The 22,366-nt window shown below is 40.3% G+C and overlaps 1 protein-coding gene across 3 annotated transcripts in view; it reads right to left on the reverse strand.

Annotated features, from left to right (window-relative positions):
* The window catches only part of cacna1bb (calcium channel, voltage-dependent, N type, alpha 1B subunit, b), a 219,325-nt gene that overhangs the window by 27,902 nt on the left and 169,057 nt on the right, over positions 1–22,366 (reverse strand). For 2 of the 3 annotated variants that reach the window (XM_035991388.1, XM_035991390.1), the window contains 10 exons: positions 19,904–20,105; positions 19,192–19,356; positions 17,089–17,199; positions 12,957–13,040; positions 11,957–11,959; positions 9,964–10,080; positions 9,084–9,149; positions 5,360–5,451; positions 5,111–5,261; positions 4,148–4,275 (listed from right to left, as the gene is read on the reverse strand). In XM_035991388.1, coding sequence (XP_035847281.1) covers positions 4,148–4,275; positions 5,111–5,261; positions 5,360–5,451; positions 9,084–9,149; positions 9,964–10,080; positions 11,957–11,959; positions 12,957–13,040; positions 17,089–17,199; positions 19,192–19,356; positions 19,904–20,105 — 1,119 coding nt within the window. The remainder of the gene's footprint in view (positions 1–4,147; positions 4,276–5,110; positions 5,262–5,359; positions 5,452–9,083; positions 9,150–9,963; positions 10,081–11,956; positions 11,960–12,956; positions 13,041–17,088; positions 17,200–19,191; positions 19,357–19,903; positions 20,106–22,366) is intronic. The other variant, XM_031277458.2, reaches the window with a different exon arrangement.

Consider the following 22,366-nt stretch of genomic DNA (forward strand, 5'->3'; position numbering starts at 1 on the left):
TTATTTTTATATTTTCCAATATAATCCAAGCTGACCACAGTGATCATCCTTCTCAAAAGAGCAGCTATAAACCTTTCAGAGCCAACTTTCAAGGTGGTTATTATTTCAAATGTCCAGTGGAGTATTCCTTTACAATGCTCTCTGTTTCTGCATGCTAAAAGATATTAGCAGTAACCAAAGTGGAAACAAAGCACACAATGCTCTCTCTTCACTACCCACTCTCCTTACACTCCTGTGTTTAGAAGCAGGGAAATATCTTTGACATCACATTAGATGCCTTTTGTTTGAGCCTGACTTGCGGCATTGTTTCCTGCACTCGCCATGGTTACCTGCCAGCTGGTTAGTGGTGGATCGATGCGTGTTTGTATGCATGTGTGGTTGGGTCATTCTCTGGCACTGCAGGGAATGAGAACAGACATTCACAGTCCGAAACCATCATGGTCCCTTTGAAAACAAAAGGACTGTGTGGGATTGCAAACCTTATAAGCCACCCTGTTAGGGCACTTCTTCCCCAGGCCCAGGGGAGGCGAGATAAAACGCAACAATTTGTACATATCCTGATAGCATATCCTCCCGCTGTAAAAGATAAGACATGTTTAAGTGGTTAGGTCACAGGTTATTTTCACAGGTTATTATTTTTCATTACATCTATCTATAATAATCTGTTCTCTGTCAGTGGGCATTAACAGTTCGGTAAATACTCAGTAGCAGCATAAATAATACAACAGTTGTTTCAGTTTTTATTTTTCTGACAGTATCTGTGAATTTGTTGGTGTTTATTTTGACTGTCAAAATCTAAAACTTTCATAGCCTGTTTTTGCTGACTTATTTTTTTTTCTTACTTGGAGAGAGAAAAAGTCTCTGCCAAAGAGTGTCTTCTTCTCACAGCTTCTGTTTTCTTTTGCTCATCAAAACAAGACATCTGAGGCCTGTACTACGAAGCAAGATTTGGCGTTAACGAGGTAACTTCAGGTTCAACCCAGGGTTTTGTGTATCACGACAGTGGGTCACTTGTTACAGGGTTAAATCGCCGTGGTAACTTATGCTGAACACCTAACCTGCTCGGGAGCAGGTTATGTTGGAGATTAGAGATCAACCGGTGTAAAACCTCCTCCTACTGACCAATCAATACTCGATTGATAACGGCGTCACCGTTCTTTGAAGATCCGGTGGAGCTCGTTGCGCAGAGAGAGAGAGAGAGAGAGAGAGAGAGAGAGAGAGAGAGAGAGAGAGAGAGAGAGAGAGAGAGAAAGAGAGAGAGAGAGAGAGAGAGAGAGAGAGAGAGAGAGAGAGAGAGAGAGAGAGAGAGAGAGAGAGAGAGAGAGAGGTGCGCTCATAAAAGTTAAACATTTAGAGACCGACAACCCCGTTAACATTCCCTGATGGGTATTTTTATGCAAGATATATGTTTTCAGAGGGAATTACATATAGGCTATTTGTCGGCTTGTTGAGCCGTGTGTTGCCAATGCCACACATCGGTTTGAATTATGGGCATGTTGATCTTGGTTCGTAGTACAGGCCTCAGGGCCGTAGCCAGAGTTTTACAAATACTGAGGTCAGCAGTGGATTTTAAAGGTCCAATATGTAATATATTTACTGTAATAAATCCAAAAATGACCCCAATGCGTCATCAGATAATAAGGAAACATGCTAAGTTGAAATACTATCTTTTCTGACAACAACGCTAATGCCAGTATTTTCTCCTTTTGAAATTTCCGTTTCGTGACAGAATTTCTGTTTGTGTTTTGGCCTGTGTGTTGTTATCAACTGCCCAGTTTGACAGCCAGGCCGGGTTGCCAGATATACCTGTAAAAACGTAAACCCAGCGCGCTACAGCTGTAACGTTAGGACAGCCATGAAAGCAGTAAACAAACGGGATCAACGGAGATACAGTAGATTCTACCCGACCTAAAAAAAAAAAAAAAAAAACATGTTTCTGACAGTTGCGTGACCAGAGACGTAACAAACCCCGGGTAAAGATGTATTTGAAAGATGGAGACAGCTTAGAGCCCAAAAGGACGCAGAGTTGGCTAATTTCCTCCTGAACAGGTAAGCATTAGCTTCACGCTAATTTATCACAGTTACTACTACTACTTTTATGTAATTTCAAAATTTGTGTACTCACATTGAATTATATAGCTAGAGTACCCGAGTTTGTTACTCGCAAAAACAATTGAGACACAGCCAGTAAAGTGATCCCGACTGGTCCTGGTTAACGTCACCATGCTAACCCTGCTAACTGCTAACGTTACCGGAGGACCAGACAAACGGGCCACGGCTGTTTACGACGTGTACCCTGCTCAGCGGCTGTAGCCGAGTTACTTTAAGCCAAGAGATGGGCTGTAAATCGGAAAGAGAGGACCATGAGTTTGCAGTGTGTTTAGCGATTGTTCTAAGCCAATAAAGTGTGTTCAGTCAGGTGGAGTGGACGGCAAGATAGTGTTATTTTTAGCGCTTCCTACCGTAATTCTAAGCCGAGGAAGTGTGTGTGTCCATCGGGTGGAGAGGACAGCGAAGGTTGTTGTGTTTTTAGCGGTTCCTACTGTAATTCTAAGATGAAAAAGTGTGCCTGTCAGTTGGGCACAGAGCTCCGTGTAAGCACGGGCCTCTATGACTGTCCATATAGCCAGCATCTAACGTTAGCTACTCCGCTGTGCTGTGAAGATGTCTGGCTATGTGAGACAAGCGTCTAGCAACATTGTTGTGGCTGCTGTGGTCTCAGCCTGGCAACCTCCGTGAACTTCGAGTCTGGTGAGGAGGGGGCGGGGGAGACGACTCCCTCCTGTATTTTGAATTTGTACTGCAGTAACTATTTTAAACACTAACACTACGCTGTCAGTATTACATATTGCACCTTTAAAAATATATTTAAAATCATATTTAATTTTTTGTTAAGTTTTACTTAGAATTGTTTTGCCCAATCTTAAGGTATAAATATTGATCGAAAGCCCACTCCCCACTGGCAGGAATGCAGTTATGGTGGGAAAATACTACATCCTTTTACGATTTTTTTAGTTCACTGTAAAGTAGTAAAAGTATATTAAAGGGAAACTTTGGTATTTTTCAAAAATGCTAGCTTAATACTGGACCAATTTCAAAATTGTTGTCCCCATTAGTTACTTAGACACAAACACATGGGAAAAGGATAGGATAGGATCAGGGTTGAAAAATACAAAAGTTTCCCCTTTAGTCTAAAAATACTGTAATAAGATGTACATTTCTAATTGTAGAATGTAAAATTTCCCTTTAAACCCCAAATTCCCTGTGTTTACTGTAAACTAAAGTGATCATTTTCTTCATGCTGCAGAAAACACAACAACTTTTGGATGTGTAAAAGACATAAAACTGTGAAATCTGTTTAAACTGTTAAACCTTTCAAAGAATCTGTGAAAACAAGTGAAAACTGAGCCTTAAATATACTCCTTGCTTCAACCTGACATAAAAATGAGTTAAAGCAGTTGACTGTTACTGAAGGCACATCTCTGAGAGAAGCTAATTTATATTCAAAGGAATAAATAATAATTCCTCCCCCGTAATGTCTGTCAGGAGATGACAATTTCGTATTTCACATCTCGTACCTCTCTTGGAGTCCTGACTCACTGACAAGGCTTCTGTGAAGCCTTCGTTAAAACTTAATGAGCCTTACATAATCGGAGACAGATTACGCCTCGCACCGTCTCACGCAGAACTAGTATTGTGCTTTAGTCAAGTTAAACACTGTCAGTGTACGGAGCAGAGAGGGCGCTGACATCAACCTGTATTCTCCCTTTAAAGGGATAGAAATACTTTCTCTTCTCCTCTCCACAGTGACAGACTGAGGAGATTTGGAGCCTGCCGGCTTAGAAGCAAAGAGGGCTGAGCGGCCGCCAAGCGGAACGCTGGATTTACATGCATCAGTCTGGCCGACAGGGGGCTCGTCAGCAGCCTCAGCCAACTTCTGGCCCAGGCTTAATGCCATTCTAAGATGGGATTTCTCCAGTTCCACATCACAGAGTCACCCTGCTGGAACTCAGAGCTGAGAGTTCCCTGTTTCCTAGCATTCCTCTCTTCCAAAAACAAACACCCTCCTCTTTAACACTGACACTGGCTGATATTAGGGACTATACTGTAGCTGCACAGATCAGAGAGAAACAGCAGAAGCACTTACCAGGCAGCAGGGTCATACTCTGCCCACACGCGGATGAATTCATCAAGGTGATGGGGCCCCAGGATGGAGGCGTCCCTTGTTAGATACTCAAAGTTGTCCATGATGACAGCGACAAATAGGTTCAACATCTAGAGAAGGTAAAATGAATTAATAATGAATATGAGTATTTGTTTAAAAAAAGAATTTCTACTTAAAGGACCATCGTCTGGATGTTTTTTAGCCCAAAAAGTGCAAACTATACATTCTATGTTACAGCTGACTACTTCATTTCCTACATTTCTTACATGTTACTGCTGACTACTTAATTTCCTACATGTTACATATATCTTTTTGGAATTGACCCCACTTGCAACTTTACTGACGATAAAACTTTCCTATTGTTGGCAACAAATAGGGGCTCACTGTTTTTCTCTATTTTTGGGAATAATCTAAAACCAATCCATGTATGTATCTGTTTATTTTGATTTGAATCATTTGAATCTAGGTGAACATCTAAAAATACCTTTTGCAATTTAGCTGTTTACTTTTACTTGAAGGGATTTTGTCACATAACCGGCAGCCCATTTGCATTTTCTTCCCATTTCTCTTTTTGCTTTTCTGTAACTGTCGGCTTTTTCTGAGCTGTGCTCGGTGCAAGAAGACCTTGTTTACGACAAACTGCAAACAGGGTCTTCTCGCAGCAGGGAACAGGATTACTTTTGGGTTCATGGGGGCATAAAATCTGGGTGAAAACAGGTTCAAACAAACCTGCTCTTTTCAAAAGATCTGGGTATTTTTTGATCACTAAAAACAAAACGACAAAAAGTCACAATGATTTAAGTTTGACGAAGTTTGACTGTTTGCATGTTCCAACTGGTAACTGAAACACGCAAAACCGAAACGAAACTTCAGAATAATTTGTGTCAATCAGAACACACTGTCTGAGAACAGGTGGGACGGCCCTCTGTTTCCCTTCACACTGACCAGGAAGGAGCAGAGAAAGATGAAGGAGACAAAGTAGAAGTAGGCAAATTCACTTCCACACTCCTTCCCCACGGTTCCTGAGAGCTTATCACACGGCCGGTTACTGAGACACGCTAACATGATCTCGTGCCACGCCTCGCCTGTCGCACTCCTGAAACACACACAGTGACAGGAGCAGGGTTTGGTGTCATCAGAAGGCACTGGATTATTTGTGGTACCGGAATTGTTGGAATATGGAAGCAGCATTACCTGAAGAGAAGAGTCAAGGCCTGGAAAAAGGTCTGGAAGTTGTTGTGGTGATTTATTGCGGTCTCCTCATTCAGCTCGATGTTGCCAAACACCTGAGGCAGCAGGAGAGCAAACCCCAAACATTTAAAGTCCTACTCAACTGTTAATAATCAACTACTGCAGCACAGAGACTACAACAGAGGTCTGCCCAGTCCTCAAACTAAGACCCAAACACATAACTTAGAACAGTTTTGGTTATTTCACAGGACAGATTTTATGTATTTCTTTTTTTTCTCTTTTCTTCTCACTGGTTTGGAGTGGGCAGGACTCATTTGGAAAAAACACGATGTCACGTACTTCTGTAAACCAATCAGGATTTAGCAACTTTTGAATCAGAATCCGATGGTAGCTGGTGGGTAATTTGGTTAGTAAGTTGGTTGGTCAGTTAAATCTGATCAAAGCACACCCACACAGCACTGATCAAGTAAATATTCTTAAATATTATATTACATTTTAAATGTGATTGTTGCTTATTTAGTCATAGCTATCTAATGTTATAGAAAATTGTAAACCAAGTTATTAGGAGCATTAAGACCCAACCCAAATGAACCCACCAGTCCTAAATTTGAGACCTGAGACCCTCATACATCCTTTTCAATACATATGTTTAATGATAATTTTATCATATATACTTATCACAAATATCTTTTTCATTCTCTTTTTTTCTTTTATACAGTATGATAGGCGTACCATTTTTTTTAATGTTATGCCTATGGTAGCCCCTGTACAGTACAAATTGCTTTGAGTGCACTGTACTTCATTACATTTGGGTTTTAACAAGAAAGCTAATTTGAGAGAAAAGGGAGAAACCCTCTTTGTTTTTCCAAATAACAGTGAATTTCTCACTAAAATCTACATTTTTTATCTGTAATTAGCGGTTTTATTTACTGTGTATTGCTATTTCTTGTGTATAAATTGTATCTTTTCATTATTTACTTTTACCGTCACTCAGTTTATGTATATGTTTTGTCAACATGTATTTATTCCTAACTCCATGCCAATAAATCTTCACTGATTTAAATTGAAATTGAATGGAGAGTGAGACTGAGTGGATAACTGCCACAACTTGGTACTTATCACAACCCAGAAGTCTCATTTTAAATATTTATTTGCCCCTCGGCATGTCCATCCTGCTGGTCTATAGCTACCAGAACTCTGACAGCAGTCAAATATGTATGTAGCGTATTGACGCTGTACGAGAACAGCAACTGACTTTTTCAGCAAAAATCTGGTGACAATCTTATAAATGAGAGGAATAAAAAAATAGGTAGGCTAATCCTTTAAATCTGCTAACTCTAAAAAACACTTCAAAATCCAACACCTGTACAATCTTATGCAACCCAAGGCAATAGCCCTGCAATATATACTTGGTTTGTGAAAGGTATAATATTTCATTTTCATTGAGACTATGTCAGCGATGTGTTGATGCAGATTTACTAAAGGCAGATGACCGTGCTGTTGTACTGTGGGACATTATAAGGTTTATAAAGTGTTCAAATTTCACCTATTGCATCCCTGCCTGGACCGCAATACACAGGAAGCTAGCATAGCATCAGCTAACTTAAGATAAATAACACAGTACTACAGCTAGCTGTGTCATTTAAAAAACAAATGATACGTTGACACTTCACAGCGTCACTGGAGCGCTTGAGGACAGCTCAACTTTGAATTGTAGCGTGTCACACAGCACATGTTGGGTGTCAGTTTGTAGCTTCATGTCACCGGCTTCCAATGAAAATTACTTGTTAATTGTTGCTCGTAGTGTGAACACAGCATAAGACTCCAGGAAGTCACTGCTCCCAACAAGCAAGTAACTCCGGAATAAACAAACAAGATACACCGTGTTAATTAGTATACTTTAGAGGTGCTGGTAGGCGTTTTTTTTCTTACCTTTAGACTTACCAGGCTTGGCAAAAAAGCAAATAAGCACATTTCCCCAAAATGTCAAACTATTCCTTTAAGTACAAAGTGTGCCAGGGATTGTATTCTGAGCATTGTTTATCAAAGTTTATTTCATGGCCACAGGAAAGCTGTTTCTCATTTGCTAGCAGGTGTCTACTGAAACACCTGAGACAAAGTCTCAGCCAACAATGAAATCACCTATCATAAATCAGTGCAGTAGGGCTGTGTATTGGCAAGAATTTGGCGATATGATACGTATCACGATACATGGGTCACGATTCAATATATTGCAATATATTTCGATACTGTGCGTAAGGCGATATATTGGGATTTTTTTACAGTATAATTTTAGAAAAACTAATATTTAAAAAAAAAGACATGATGTTCATAAAAGTCAAAGAAGTTTACTTTAGATAAACAATTCAGTACACAGAAAGTCAAACTGCCAGTTTGGGATTGTGGTTCACAGGTTCTTAGTGAGCACATTTTGATATGCTAAAGTAGGCCAAAGTTCAGCCATAGCTACATTGTTAGCTTCTAGCAAAAAGTCAGGCACTGCTAGGCACTGTTAGGCAAGGACACTAGTGGTGCGTCTCAGCATAGCCATCTAGCTGTAGGGGTTTAAACACAACATAAACGTGAACCACTGTCTTACATGATTTTTTTTTTTTTAAATAAAAAAAAAAAAAAATCGATATTGCCTTTTTGAAAATCAATACAGTATTGCAAAATAAAATATCGCGATACTCAAGTGTATCGATTTTTTCTTACACTCCTAGTGCAAAGCCTACATGCAACTCATTAACGGATAAACTGAGAGTTTAAACACACATAACCACATTAGACAAGTTGTATTGTGGCCTTCCACATTATAATTTTCCTGTTTCATGTTGTAATGCATTATTATGAAGGGTTTCACGATTCGATTTGACTTTTGATATTAAGGTCACAATTCCAATCCCACATATTTTGTTTACATAACTCACTCACGAGGAAGGGAAAATGTTGCCGCAGCAGCAGGATTTTCCAGCTCTGTTGTTTCTGCGTCATTGCTGACTTCGGCAGTGGCCGTGGTGTCTGGAAAAGTCAAGCTGCAGGCTACCAGTACCAGTTTTTTTTTTTGTTTTTTTTTTCCCCTTTCTTTAGATGTGTGCAAGTAGGCGGGGGTGAATAAAGAAAAAAGTACTGGGGTAATTGCCGAACCTGCTTTTGAATTCTAAATCGAAAGCTCATTTTGATCGATTTTCGATTTAAAATCGAAATTGCGACACCCCCCCAAAAAAGATTGTATGATTATTTTTTGGGGGCATTTTCGGCCTTTAGTTTGACAGGACAGCTGTAGAAATGAAAAGGGAGAGAGAGGGGGAATGACATGCAGCAAAGGGCCTCAGGTCAGAGTCGAACCCGGGACCACTGCGTTGAGGAGTAAACCTCTATATATGGGCACCCGCTCTACCAACTGAGCCTTCCAGGAACCCGTAACACCCCCAATTTATTATCATTCTTATTCTGGCTTGTTTGACCGCTGCTCAGGTCCCCAAACTCCATAAGCTACTACTGTACTTCTAATAATAATAATAATAATAATAATAATAATAATAATAATAATGGTGTACAGGTCTGAGAGAAGGTTTAATTAGCCAAAACAGGTAAAAACACCTGTGGAGGGGTACCATGGTTGTGTATGGACTCTGGGTAAACAAGACATCCACACTTTTTAGGAGGCATCCATTGCTGACTCATTACAATCTGATTTCCTTTAGTCCAGCTGGTCACGACTCACCTGCATTCCAATGATGGCATAGATGAAGAACAGCATGGCAATGAGCAGGCAGACATATGGCAGAGCCTGAACACAAACACATAAATACAGGTTAAAGACACTCCGAGCACAAACAGATACATGTTACAACCTCTCTCTCTCATACACAAACACATATGGCCTCTTGTTTGATCCCTCCGTCTGCACACACACGCACAAATCGGATTCTCCGCAGAGGACTAGCGCCCTTATAAGGTTTTACAGTCTTATTTAAGAACCCGAGCAGTCAACCAGACCTGCAGGGTCGATTCTTTTAACCAGCTATTTATATCGCTGCGAGGAGGAGAACATTTGTTGTAATTAAATAGCCACCTTTTAACACTCTGCAACTACTGTCCATTTTCATTGGGCTTAAAAGCTCTCACCACTGACATTAAACCTGCTATAAATTCCCTCGGCTGCAGCCCGGCGCTCTGCATTTAACTCAACTTGTCCCAGGGGATTTAGAGAGCAAACCGGCAGTGGGCGAAAATCTGAGCTGCTGTCTGCTGAGAGCTATATACTGTAGTTTGATTTTAACAGAAGAAGTCTGAAGTGTTCCTATGCCTGCATTTGAGCCCTATTTTCCACTATTTGTATTTTGTATGATATTCTTTTATGTACCTATAAATCAATCGAATTGACGACCTTAACAATAAAATCTCTATTGAATAAATCTACATCTGCATTCTTATACACTTGTGTCTTTCGTGACTGAATTCCCTTTGTCTCTTTTTCAGTAAAAACTTTTGAAACTCGCTACATACTGTAAATCAAATGTACTTACATATTTTACATGCATGTCTAGAGGCACATACTGATGGTTTGCGTGTTTAGGTTCCTACTGTGTGTGTTTACTCACCTTGAAGGACTGAACAAAGGTCCACAGCAGGATACGGATGGTGTAGCCCTGCCGCAGCAGCTTGATGAGACGAGCCGCTCTGAACAGCCTCAGGAAACTCAGGTTGATCATTTTGTCCTGGGAGAGAAAACAGAGAGAGAGAGACTCTGTGAGGTATTAAAATAAACCAAGGATAAAGGGATTTTAAGCCATACCTACTATGTCACTCTGGAGAGAAAAACAGATGACACACACTTCTTTTTTACAAATTAATTCATCAGCAATAAAACACAACCTCAAGATATTACACAGCCCCACCTGGTCTGGTATGATCGGTAGCTCATGGTGGCTAATGGTAGCGAACTTTATGTAGATATTGCTACGGAAGTGACATAACTGAGACTTGCCACCGTACAGCTAAAGTGACATAGGCTCCCTTTAAACTAATCATTATCCAATGTTTCCTCACACGGTTTGTATGACATTTTATGAAAAAGTTATGCACACATTTCCATGAGTTATCCTACGAATGCAACATGTCAGCAACATGAGCGATCAGTGCGCCTGCAAACCCCTGCAGTGCAGTACTTGTTTAGTCAACTCAACTACTTGGTTAGGTTTAGGAAAGATCGTGGTTTGGGTTATAATAAGTACATTTGTTACGTAACTTACTGAACGTACGGTTAGTTAATTGCATAAGTTACGAAAACAAAAGTATAAAATAAGTCAGTTTTGTTTTCACACACATAGGTCATGACCTGCGGTCTCCTGGGTAAAAGTCCTGTGTTGTTTGACCCCTTTATACAGTACTATGTCGCCTGACTTCCTCCTTGAGGGAGCCATGCTGTCCTGGCTCATGGGTTATGAGAGTTATACACAGATTAAATAGTGCATTATTTTTTGTAATTATAAGTAGGAACAGTGAATGAGAACAGCGTGCTTTATCTGCATAACAAATCAAAGTAGACTGAACAGTTAGATAATACAAAGGAACAAGATGATAAAAACAGACTCAGATTTTTCCATCTGACTCTTGCCTTACACCAAGCAGCACAGACAACAAGAGCTGGATCCCAATCTGTGTTTTCATTCTCTTTCATTTAAAAGTTAAATTCAAGTTGAAGGGTTAAATACTAGCACTTGTTCTGCAAAGAAATGTCAGTCTTAACCAGATTTAGACTGGTTAGGGTCTAAGAATAGTGTTTAACAAGCACAAAAACACAGCAGGGTGGTGACATATTGTAATCTAGTTGCAATACAAACCAAACAATTTCAAGGATTTTGTAGATTCAAGTCATTTGGTGTAGTGTATTGATCTTGTCTTAGTACACGATGTTGATGTAAATCACAGAAACCTCATTGGCTTATTATAAAACTAAATGACATCTTAAAGCTATAGTGCGTAGTTTCTGTCTCCCCCATGAGGAATTCTAAGTACTGACAACAACACTGTCGGCGCGTCCACATGATACAAGCCTTCCGTGATCACGCTTCACCCCCAAGCCCTCCTCCACACAGTTGCTACGTAGTCAAGGAGGACATGGAGGATAAAAAAAAAAACCATGATGAACTCTTCAGAAGAGGTAATTATCTTCACTCAAATTTACGCGAACGTCGCCGGACGACACCAATTTCTGAACACAGTCATACTGAGAAATACAGAGAGAGTTGTGTGGAGCTGAGTCTTAATTAGCTTTGTATCAACTCATTTGGCAATGGCTTGAATGTAACGGACGTCCATTATTATAAAAGAGTTACGCACTAAAGCTTTAGTAAAAAATGTTTTCCGTGTACATTTCAAACGTCAGATTTTATGTAACTGTAACTGCTCTAGATGACTGTGTCGCTGTAAAGGCACACATTTCTAACAGTTTAATAGGTGTTTTTTTTCTGTTATATCGTGTCACATAGAGGACTCAGAAGGTAGGCAATTTAAACTAAGACTGTGGGAGAGAACAACACTCACTGACGGGGGAATTGACAATATCAGCGGCCAACAAGAAAAGCCACTTACCGTCTAGAGGTGTCAGATGTGACAGAGGGGGCAGAGTGAGGGCACAGGTGCCAGGAGAGACACAGCAGAAGATGGAAACAGCAAAAGAGAAGAAAAAAAACAGAGAAGGAAAGCGAGAGAGAAGAGACAGAAAAGAAGACTAATGATCACATGAAAAGAAAGTCACACAAAGAAAGAGACCGACTTTGCCACACAGAAAGCAACAGCACAATGCATCAGCCCTTCATCTCACAATCAATTACTTTCGTCAATTTTTACAGAGAAAAAAAAAAAGCTGCAAACTGTAACAGTAGTATTGTTCCTCCTGTTTCCCTGCGGCTTCCTTTGTTTCATGTATTGATTTTCTTATATTGATTTTCAGTATTGATTTTCATGATTTCATATTGTTTGGCTCGCAGTTTTCTTGGCTGAGCTTTTGATTCAAGGACGGAGACTAAGAGCTTAGCAAAGCATGGCTTTCATTCATGATTTAATAGCTGAAGTGGTTGGTTCAGATTGCTAATGTTTGAAAAAAACAGTAAAAAAGACCCATCTTCAATAAACAAAATGACATGTAAATTAGTGCTGAGACAATTAGCCAATTAATTGTTTGTAACAATTTCGATAATCGGTCAATGGTGCCGTTTTGCTGCTTTTCTCTGTTTTTACAACATTGTGAATTGAAAATCTTTGGGTTTTAAACTGTTGATAATATATATATATGAAGACATCACCTTGGGCTTTTGATGGGCATTTTTCACAATTTTATAGACAATAATTAATCAATCAATCCAAACACTTATGGAGACAAACAGATAACGAAAATAGCCATTACTTGCTAATCTAAAATAAATGATATTCCGTATATAGGTAAACTAATGGACCAAATCTACTTTCTGTATCACAGCATGCTGCAGCAGCTGTGAGCATGCACTGAATCCTGATACTCATGTACAAAGTGCCTTATAAGAGACTGGTGTAATGGCACTCAAGCGGAGCCCATGCTCGCTGCAGCTCTTACCTTAATCTCTGTGACCAAGATGTCTGTGATGCTTCCCAGCACAGTCACAAAATCAAACACATTCCAGGCTGCTTTCAGGTAGTTCTAAAAGACAAAGAGCATAAAGAGATCAGGCTGGGCTGAGAGAGTTCATTCAAACTATGGTACAATTCTGGGTGTTTTTCATACTCTATATGATGAAACAGAGTGGGAAAACTGTTCAAACTAGGGCTGTGACTATTGTTTTGCTGTGATTTTTGATTAATCAAATTAATGTTAGGTGTATAAAATATCCGAAAATAGTGAACAATGCCCAATGGGACATCTTCAAAAGCCTTATTTTGTCCAACCAACAGTTCAAAATCAGATATTCAGGAGATAACTGAAGATATTCAGTTTACAATGATATAAATCATTTTGGCCTTAAAAAAATGACCTCAATGATTAATTGATAATCAAAATAGTTGTCAATTAATTCTCTCTCTCTTTTACCCGATCAATATATCAATTACCTGACTAAATGTCTCTTTTTAAACCTTCCTAACCCATTTATATTTTAATTAGGGCTGTCAATCGATTAAAAAATGTAATCTAATTAATTACATACTCTGTGATTAATTAATCGAAAAACTGATACTTTTTAAGAAAGTTAAAAAAAGAAAAGAAAAAAAAAGGTACTAAACAACAGTTGGTGACATTAAAGAACGGCTTGTTTATTGCTAAAGCCATATGGTCAAAATTAAATGATTTCATAATAATGTATAACAATAACATTAACTTATTTCACTAGTAAATTGCTGTTGAACGACAAAAACAACAACCAGTTAGGAAAAGGACTTCAAATGCACCACGAAGCTGTAGTTTACCAGTTTCTTTGAACGCACCGTCTGTGTTGTTTTTCCGACGGCAGCTACAGATTGTTACATACCGGTGTTGAATCCTCTACAGTAAAACACAGTCAAACTTTACACCGTTTAGCGTTAGCTGTCAGCATTGTAACCCTGTTTAATCCAGCTACTAGCTAGCGGTAGGCTAACGTTAGCTGCTGTCGAGTGTAGTGTTAACTAGCTAGCGGTAGGCTAACGTTAGCTGCTGTTGAGTATAGTGTTAACTAGTGTCACATGCAGCAGTGTTTGTGTTGCCTGTAACGTCTGTTTCAGAGCATCAGAGAGAAGCAAGTATATCTCGCTGCAGTCTGCCCACATCCAAGTCAGCCATTTTTTTTTTTGCTTACGTCATTCCCCATACGCTCGAACGGACAAAGACAGCCTGGTAGAATTTTTTTACTATGAAGAAAATTATTTGGATTGTTTTTTATTTTGAATCTTTTAATTTTATTTGAAAATTTTATATCTATAAATGTAAATGATCTGAAAGAAAACCGAATAGGCTAGTCACCAATTTAAAAATGACATGAAATTATATTTTAAAACTTTAAAAAAGGACTGACAAATAAGAAAGCCATCCGGACTCTGAACATTTACAATGCCTTACAACCTCTTTAATGTAAATTTCATGCGCCCCTTTTTCGTGTATGTATGTATGCATTTAATGTTTTCAATGTGTTTATGGATCTGTACTTGAATAATAAAGGTTTTTGAAGACAAAAAAAAAAAAAAAAAAGACAGCCTGGTAGAAGCTGATATAGCCTCTTGATTCACATTAGATAGAAACTGATGATGTAGGCTAAACACAAACGATATTTCATGCAACGGTGAAGTTTTCATGTAGTTACTACTGATTTCTGATTTTGAAATGATATCCAAATTTGAAAAATGGGTCATTTTAAACCTTGTTAATATTGATGACAATGTGTTCAAACGGAAAACGAGCCATATTTCATTTAATTTAGCCCTCAAAAGTAGAATGGTGTGTTGTTTCGTTATGGACTTTCATATTAACAGCAAGAATTCAGTCACAACCAAATGTACAAAGGGGCGATTTTGCTTTAACAATTAACAGGTGAACCAGAAGCATACAGGTGAAACTCGAAAAATTAGAATATTGTGCAAAAGTTAATTTATTTCAGTAATTCAACTTAAAAGGTAAAACTAATTATATAGACTTATTACATGCAAAGCGAGATATTTCCAGCCTGTATTTGTTATAATTTTGATGACTATGGCTTACAGTTTATGAAAACCCTCAGAAAATTTGAATATTGTGAAAAGGTTCAATATTTTAGGCTGAAAGTGTCCCACTCTAATCAGCTAATTAATCAAAAACACCTGCAAAGGGTTCCTGAGTCTTTAAATGGTCTGTCAGTCTGGTTCAGTAGAATTCACAATCATGCCAGATGCTCCTCGGATATTACCTGCACAGTAACACACCTAATCTAAGTAATTCAAAAGGTCGAACACACATACAGATGTCTAGATACAGTAAAATCGCTACGTGATTACAGTTATATCCGAGGGTTGAAGTTGCATTTTAACGGGGCAGTGCAAGTTGCGGCTGTGGTTTAGCTGAAGCTAACGCAGCCTGAGCTTTCACGTTACAAAAGGTGTTGACCGTTGACTTAGCTAGCACGCAAACAGTTCATTTACATGTCTACGAGCATGTTAGCAAACTACACCAAAAGACAAATACTGAGGAATATTGATAGAAAGCAGGGGGAACGAGTAGGCTACTTCCATACTTTTTAGCATTGGCTAATTAGCAACCTGCCTGCCATGATCAGATGTAGCTTCCGAGCTAGCTAGCAGCTAGCCCCAGAAGCTCATGAAAACAAGGCTTTCACCGGAGCAGTCTTACGCTATTTCCGAACCACTCTTTTCGTTTCAAAGTCGGAAATCAAATAAATGAAAAAGTACACGGGCCCAATTACAGTTCACTGTTGTTGCATGAAATGTCGTTTGTGTTTAGCTTACATCAGTTTCTGTCATCTAATGTGAAACAAGAGGATATCAGCTTTGCTACCGTCTTGGTCCGTTCGAGCGTATGGGGAGACGACGTAGGTAAAAAAAAAAAAAAAAACTGACTTGGATGTGGGCGGGGCTTGATGTCAAGCCCCGCCTTCCCGCAGACTGCGCAGACATATCAGTGGCACCAGATTTTCGTCTGCAAACGTCAATATAGAATGGATTAATCTGCGTTAATTTTTTTTAACGCGTTATTTTTTCTCAGATTAATTAATCGAAATTAACGCGTTATTTTGACAGCCCTAATTTTAATAGACATTTTTCATACGATATAAACAGGTCCCCAGGCTTTATTTAAAATCACCATATTTCAGTTTTTTTATACATTTTATATAGATTAGATTCAGTTAGAAAGCCAATAAAATGAATATTTGATGCATATGCAAAAAGTTGCAGGGGTCTGTAAAAAATTTTCAAAAATATTGAAGAAAACCCCCCACAAATACGCACGCACGCACACACACACACACACACACACACACACACACACCCCACCCACCCACCCATGCATAAACTGCTGAGCTGCTGCCTGCAGCCTGAATGGCCTCAGACTGGTCAATCATCCAGCTCCTGAGGGCAGAGGCTACTGCCAGGCCCTGCAGCTGCAGTCTGAAGAGATGCAGCAGCAGAGTGTTTATACCAGCAGATGTGAGGTCATTCGTCTGGGCTTAACAGCTAAACAGGTGGAGGCAAGTGTGTGTGAAAAAAGCCATTTAATAAATGGGCCTGGTAAATGGAACGAAGAGATAAAACGCCTCGCTGCGGGCCAGACGGCCCCATGTTGGGAAAAGAGTTATTCTTTTTACGCACCCCCTGCTACCAATCATCCCTTCTTTTTTTTACCAGTTCACCCTCCTCATTCCGGAATTTGAGCTCTCACACCTTTTACTTTGACTGTTTTGTTATCCTATGCTATACATTTTACTGTATGTACTTTTGCCCAAACAAAATCACATCCTTCAAACATCCAAGTGTAACAAATGTCTCGGTTTCTTAATTAGAAATACCCGGTTAGTCTCTAAATACTAAGCATTCGCAAGGACAACATTTAATTAACTGAGCACTAAAAGCACAGTAAGAGCAGCTTGATGCAGAAGTCACCCTCAGTCTCATTCTTCTGGCTGATTTGCATATCCAAAGAGAGATTACCCCTCATGCGTGTAAACAGAAACACAATACAACAGTGAATAACTGAAGAGTGCTTGATGAGTACACGCAGCATATGGTCTCACCAGTGGACCGAAGGCAATAATCTTGAGGATGCACTCCAGTGTGAAGAGGGCTGTGAAGACGATGTTTAAGTATTTCAGCATGGACTCGTACAGTTCTGGGGCTCCGTAGAACTGCGGACAGAAGTCAAAGCATACACTTAATATAGCTGGCAGTAGAGTGTAAAAGCTGCATTCTTTACCCCTGTGTACTGTTCAGATAGCTTTATGATACTGAAAACTATAAATGCAAAGCAAGAAGCACTCCAGACCAATTATATTTGATTGCTCAGACGCACTCTAGTAAGTACATGTACACATTTTAATATAGTATCAGTAGGCACTGTGTCTTGCCACTGTAGTAAGGGCAGTTGATTGTGACACTAAAATGATCTGTGCCTGTTTGTGTTTATGTTATGCCGGCCTTAGACCAAAAGAACCCTATCTTGCACCCGGCGCAGCGCAGCGCAAAACCTGACGCAAGTCTCTTTGCTAGTTTAAGACCGACGTAGTTGTCAATTTCCCGTCCAGCACCCACGTCGTTTAAATAGCAAATGCACCTGCGCCCATCTTTGCGCTCATGGGCGTGCTGGTCTTACAGGGAGGTGTGTTCAGGTGCATTCTTGGCGTATTGCTATCTTGAGGCAGCGGAAAGGGATCGCGCCATTGACCAAAAAAACCTGGTCTAAAGTCAATAGCGCAGCATTTCATTGTTATTTTAACAGCAAATTAGTAAAATGCGCCTAGGCTTGTGCATGGCGCGCGCACACACTATGCTTGTTACACACACACACACACACACACACACACACACACACAGGGAAGCGCAGCAGCACACAAACATGCAACACAAAATGGATCGCCGAAGCGCACTGGACATATTTGTATTTACATAGGCCTATATTAGTTTTGTTGAAAGTCACTACAGATATGACTACATTATTTTGTGTGAAACGTTTAATATTGTGTGAAGCTGTGTGAGTTTCTATGTGCGGCTGGCTGTGTGTGGTGTATTTCGCCTTTTGCATGACTCTACTGCAATTATGAGCTACTGTAACCCCCAATTTCCACTGGATGCGGAACGGCTGCTGAACGGCTCTGGAACGGCGGCGGAGTCATTACGTTTCCATTAAAGTCAATGTGTGTATTTCCACTGACTGCAGAACGGCTGCGTTCCGACTGCGTCCCAGCAGATACGCAGAGTTTCTATTTTTGCCGGACGCCGGAGAGCTCCGCAGCAATTCAGCACACAGCAGATAGTGCGGGACAGGAAGTCGAGCACAGAAACAAAATAAACATCCGGTTAATTTTCAAAATAAAATACACAGTGCTCACGGCGGATCATATTTCCCTGCACTACACCTTGAAAACACAGCACAAAGTTGTTTCCCCTCTACTCCTCTGGATGGAAACAAACTGTTGTTGGTTTTGTGGTTCTATTCTACGTGAATTCGCAAGATATTGTGGGTTCTCGTGACTACAGCTGTCAGTCATGGCCGCAGCCATGCCGCAACAAATCCGGACCTAGTGGGTATTGACGGACGGCGGAGCACGGAGCCGACACGCAGCGGAGCCGGTCCGCAGACGTTCTGCATTCAGTGGAAATCCGCAGTTAGAGAGCTGCAGCGGTTCTTGTGCGAAATAGAATCCTGCCACTGCTTCCTTTGACAAAATGTGCATGAGGGACTGAAATGTTACTCAAATTTGAAGTGTGAGAAACAAATGTGGGTACAATTGGACAAGCACCGGGCGATCAGAGCTCCTCTCTGGCACCAGCCTGCATTAATACCCAAACTGGCTGTTCCATTCCCTCAGAGATTTTCTCTTCTGAGTAGATGAATAAAGAAATTGCCAAGACACGAGCACTTCTCTCTGAAAGCAGCAAGCACTGTTTGGCAGAAGTGTCGCAGTGGTGCAATGGTGGTGGCGTTTGATATTTCATTGTTGACCATGTCCCAAGGCCAGACCAGCTATTGTTTTTGTAATTGCATCTCTGCCTTAAGAGCTAAATTATTAAAATGCTACAGATTCATGGGAACTGCCTCTGCTTCTGCAATCCTCTTAAATTATACAACAGTTTGCTGCATCATATTGGGAACTGAAGTAGGAGCAGGAGGAATCACTGACCTTCATCATCAGCACGACTGTGTTGAGGGCGATTAAAGTCATGATGGCGTACTCGAACGGTGACGACACCACAAACTTCCACATCTTGTACTGGAAGGACTGCTTGTTCTCTGGCATGTATCTCGTCAGCGGCTTGGCGTTGATGGCAAAGTCAATACACGCCCTCTGTTTGATGATAAGACAAAAACCAATTGTGTATGAATCCTCTCTGATACAGGAACTTCACACCGTGCACCATAGAAGAGAAAAGTGCTGGAACAATCTAATTTAAAAACATGAAAGACAGCTGGCACGCCACAGGAGGATTTTCTAAGTGTTTCTTAATATAAAAAGATGAGACTACAAATTGAGGCTCACTGATACATTAAAGAGAAAACACAGCGTGGCTTAACAAAGTCTGTGTGGATTGGAGATGACGAGAGTGGAGAAGATAAACCCCACTGCTTTCTTCTTTAGTGCTTTGTTCTGTTTGAGGGAATTGTAAGCCATGTTAGACACAATGTGCCTGGAAGTGATGTTCAGAAGTGAATAAGCATGTGCTCTGATTTCTAATGAAGACAACATTTGTGATGCAAGAGACAAACATTTTCAGAAACTAGTGCGTCTTCAGAAATAATCAGCTTGTGTTCTTTCATTTAGGGGAGAGGGGAGTAATTGTTTTCCAGGAGAAAAAAACAACAAGATAATGCATCACTTTCCACCACTCTCACACCTCATTCTTCTCCAGGCTGCACTCTGACATGGCCTTGTCTCCCTGCTCCTGGAAGGTGATGATGATCAAAGCCACAAATATGTTGACAAAGAAGAAGGGGAACACCACGAAGTAGACCACATAAAAGATGGATGTCTCCATGCGGAAGCCTGGGCTGGGGCCCTCGTCCTCATAAGTGGCGTCCACGGAGTGCTTCAGGACCCTGGAAAGAAGGAAAAGATGAATTGACAAGAGATTCAAAGAGCCATGTAGAACTCACAGCAGGCTGTAAGGCTCCGAGTAATGGCTTGTAAAATATCTATAGAGATTCAATGAATTCAGGCCCTCAACCTTGTCAGAATATTTCAACGAATTTCCACAAATTATTCAAAGTAGGACTGAAACTTTTTTATTTTCATTACAGATCACAAGGTGACATTTTCAAATTTGCTTGTGTCCGAACAACAATCCAAAACACAAGAAAAATATTAAATTTACTATAATGTTAGACGAAGAAAAGCCTTAAATTCTCACATTTGAGAACTTGGAACCATCGAATGTTGTGCATTTTGCTTGAAAAATGACTCAAACGATGAATAGATTATCAGTTTAGTACTGTTTTGTTTTTTTAATCGACTACACAATAAATCATTGCAGATCTATTTCAGAGTGATCCAGGCTCTCCTAATCTGCCTATTAGAGCTTTAAAATGTGCCAAATCCCTGAGATGACTTCTACCTGAAGAGAACCAGCAAATCAGCTCACCTCTACCTTTACCCCACTTTAATCTGTAACTCACTAAAACAAATCCTGGAAGTGGAATCGAGCCAACTTGATGAAATAACAATGAAATCAAACTGTCTGGAAATATCCAGGCAACCTGTCCCAAAATATCCAATCAGCCTGCCTGTAAGGTTTCTATTTATAAAGGAATGAATGAGTCAAGACACAGTCTGGAGCCTGTGTGCCTTCAACAGAGGACAAGGCGGTGCAGTTGCGGGCCCACCAATTATTGCAGGTGTCTCTGTAAGTTAATGAGGGCTCCCGAATCCTCTGCTGTGAAATCAGGAAGTGCTCGACAGTTCTCCGACTTACTTGTTGAGCCCCGTCTTTACACTTTCTATAAGTTGGTGTATAATGGTTGGCTGTGTGCAAAGCACTTCTAGCAGCATGATGGCCCAATGGTTAGCACTATGGCCTCACAGCAAGAAGGTTCTGGGTTTGAATCCAGGTCGTTCCGGGCCTTTCTGTGTGGAGTTTGTATGTTCTCCCCATGTTTGCATTTCAATGTTCACCTCCGGGTGCTCCGGTTTCCCCCACCATCAAAAAAACATGTACTAGGTTCTCCAGTCAGTGCCCTTGATCAAGGCACTGGCTCAGATCTGGAGTTGGTCCCCGGGCGCTGTAAATGGCTGCCCACTGCTCCCTTGAGGGATGGGTTAAATGCAGAGAATGAATTTTGCTACATGCATGTGTATGTGAAAATAAAGTACCTTTACTTTGTTACTTTTAAAAAGTGCCCTACAAATGATGATGAAAAACTGTTCTCCCAAGAATAACGACAACATCAGTCTTTTCAGCAAGTATCCTAAAATGACATCATTACTTTTAAGTGACAAAGCCCTCTGGAGGCTGTAGTAGTTAATCAAAGGAGGAAGTAAGGAGATGTTGTTATGGAGCGACAAGGTCCACAGAGGGAGGTCTGTCTTTTACACATGAGACTGCTGCTTGTTTCCAATAATGAGTCAACTTTGTTTTTTTGGTGTCTTTTGGAAAGCATGACAACGATTAATACCTAACCTTAACCACATATTTATTATTGTAATCATGACACACAAACGTGAGAATCTTTCCTGTCTCTACTGTTCAACCCACATGACATGATTGCAGTATTAAAGCTGGGGTAGGCAGTTTTATTTTTTATTATATAACCTATCAGCATATTGTAATTCAAGATGACAGAGAAAAGTAGACCTCTGCACCTCCTCTTGGCTCAGTTCTCTAGCCTGTGACGGGAGACCTTAGCCATCCCATTGGCTGTTCTACAAATGCAGATGTAGATAGGCATGCACATCCCTTTGGATGGTAAATGGCTGATTCAATCGAAACAGAAAAAGTTGCTATCCTACACTACAAAGCAACCCAAAAAAAGGAAGATAGACTTCTCAAAAAGAGTTTAAAAGAGAGTCTGCCAATAAACGCAATAAAATGATATCAACGAAGGGTTTCAGACATGGAGAGAAAATGTCGTTAAGTCTTTACAAAGAAAACAGGACGGTCATACTCAAAGAACTGCATCGAGATCACAATCACTATCGGGATGATTGAAATGAATGACTAGTACTCGTGCAGGTTACGGTATGAAGCGCGTACATATGCCCATGCTCGTCTAGTGGGAGGGGCTTAAGACAGAGAGGGGAGAGCTGTAGGAGGAGGGCTATATTGGGGGGGATGCGTGGGATTTTCCCTTTCTGGTCTACATAT

This window comes from Sander lucioperca, chromosome 14, assembly GCF_008315115.2.
Source record: "Sander lucioperca isolate FBNREF2018 chromosome 14, SLUC_FBN_1.2, whole genome shotgun sequence".
Taxonomy (NCBI): domain Eukaryota; kingdom Metazoa; phylum Chordata; class Actinopteri; order Perciformes; family Percidae; genus Sander; species Sander lucioperca.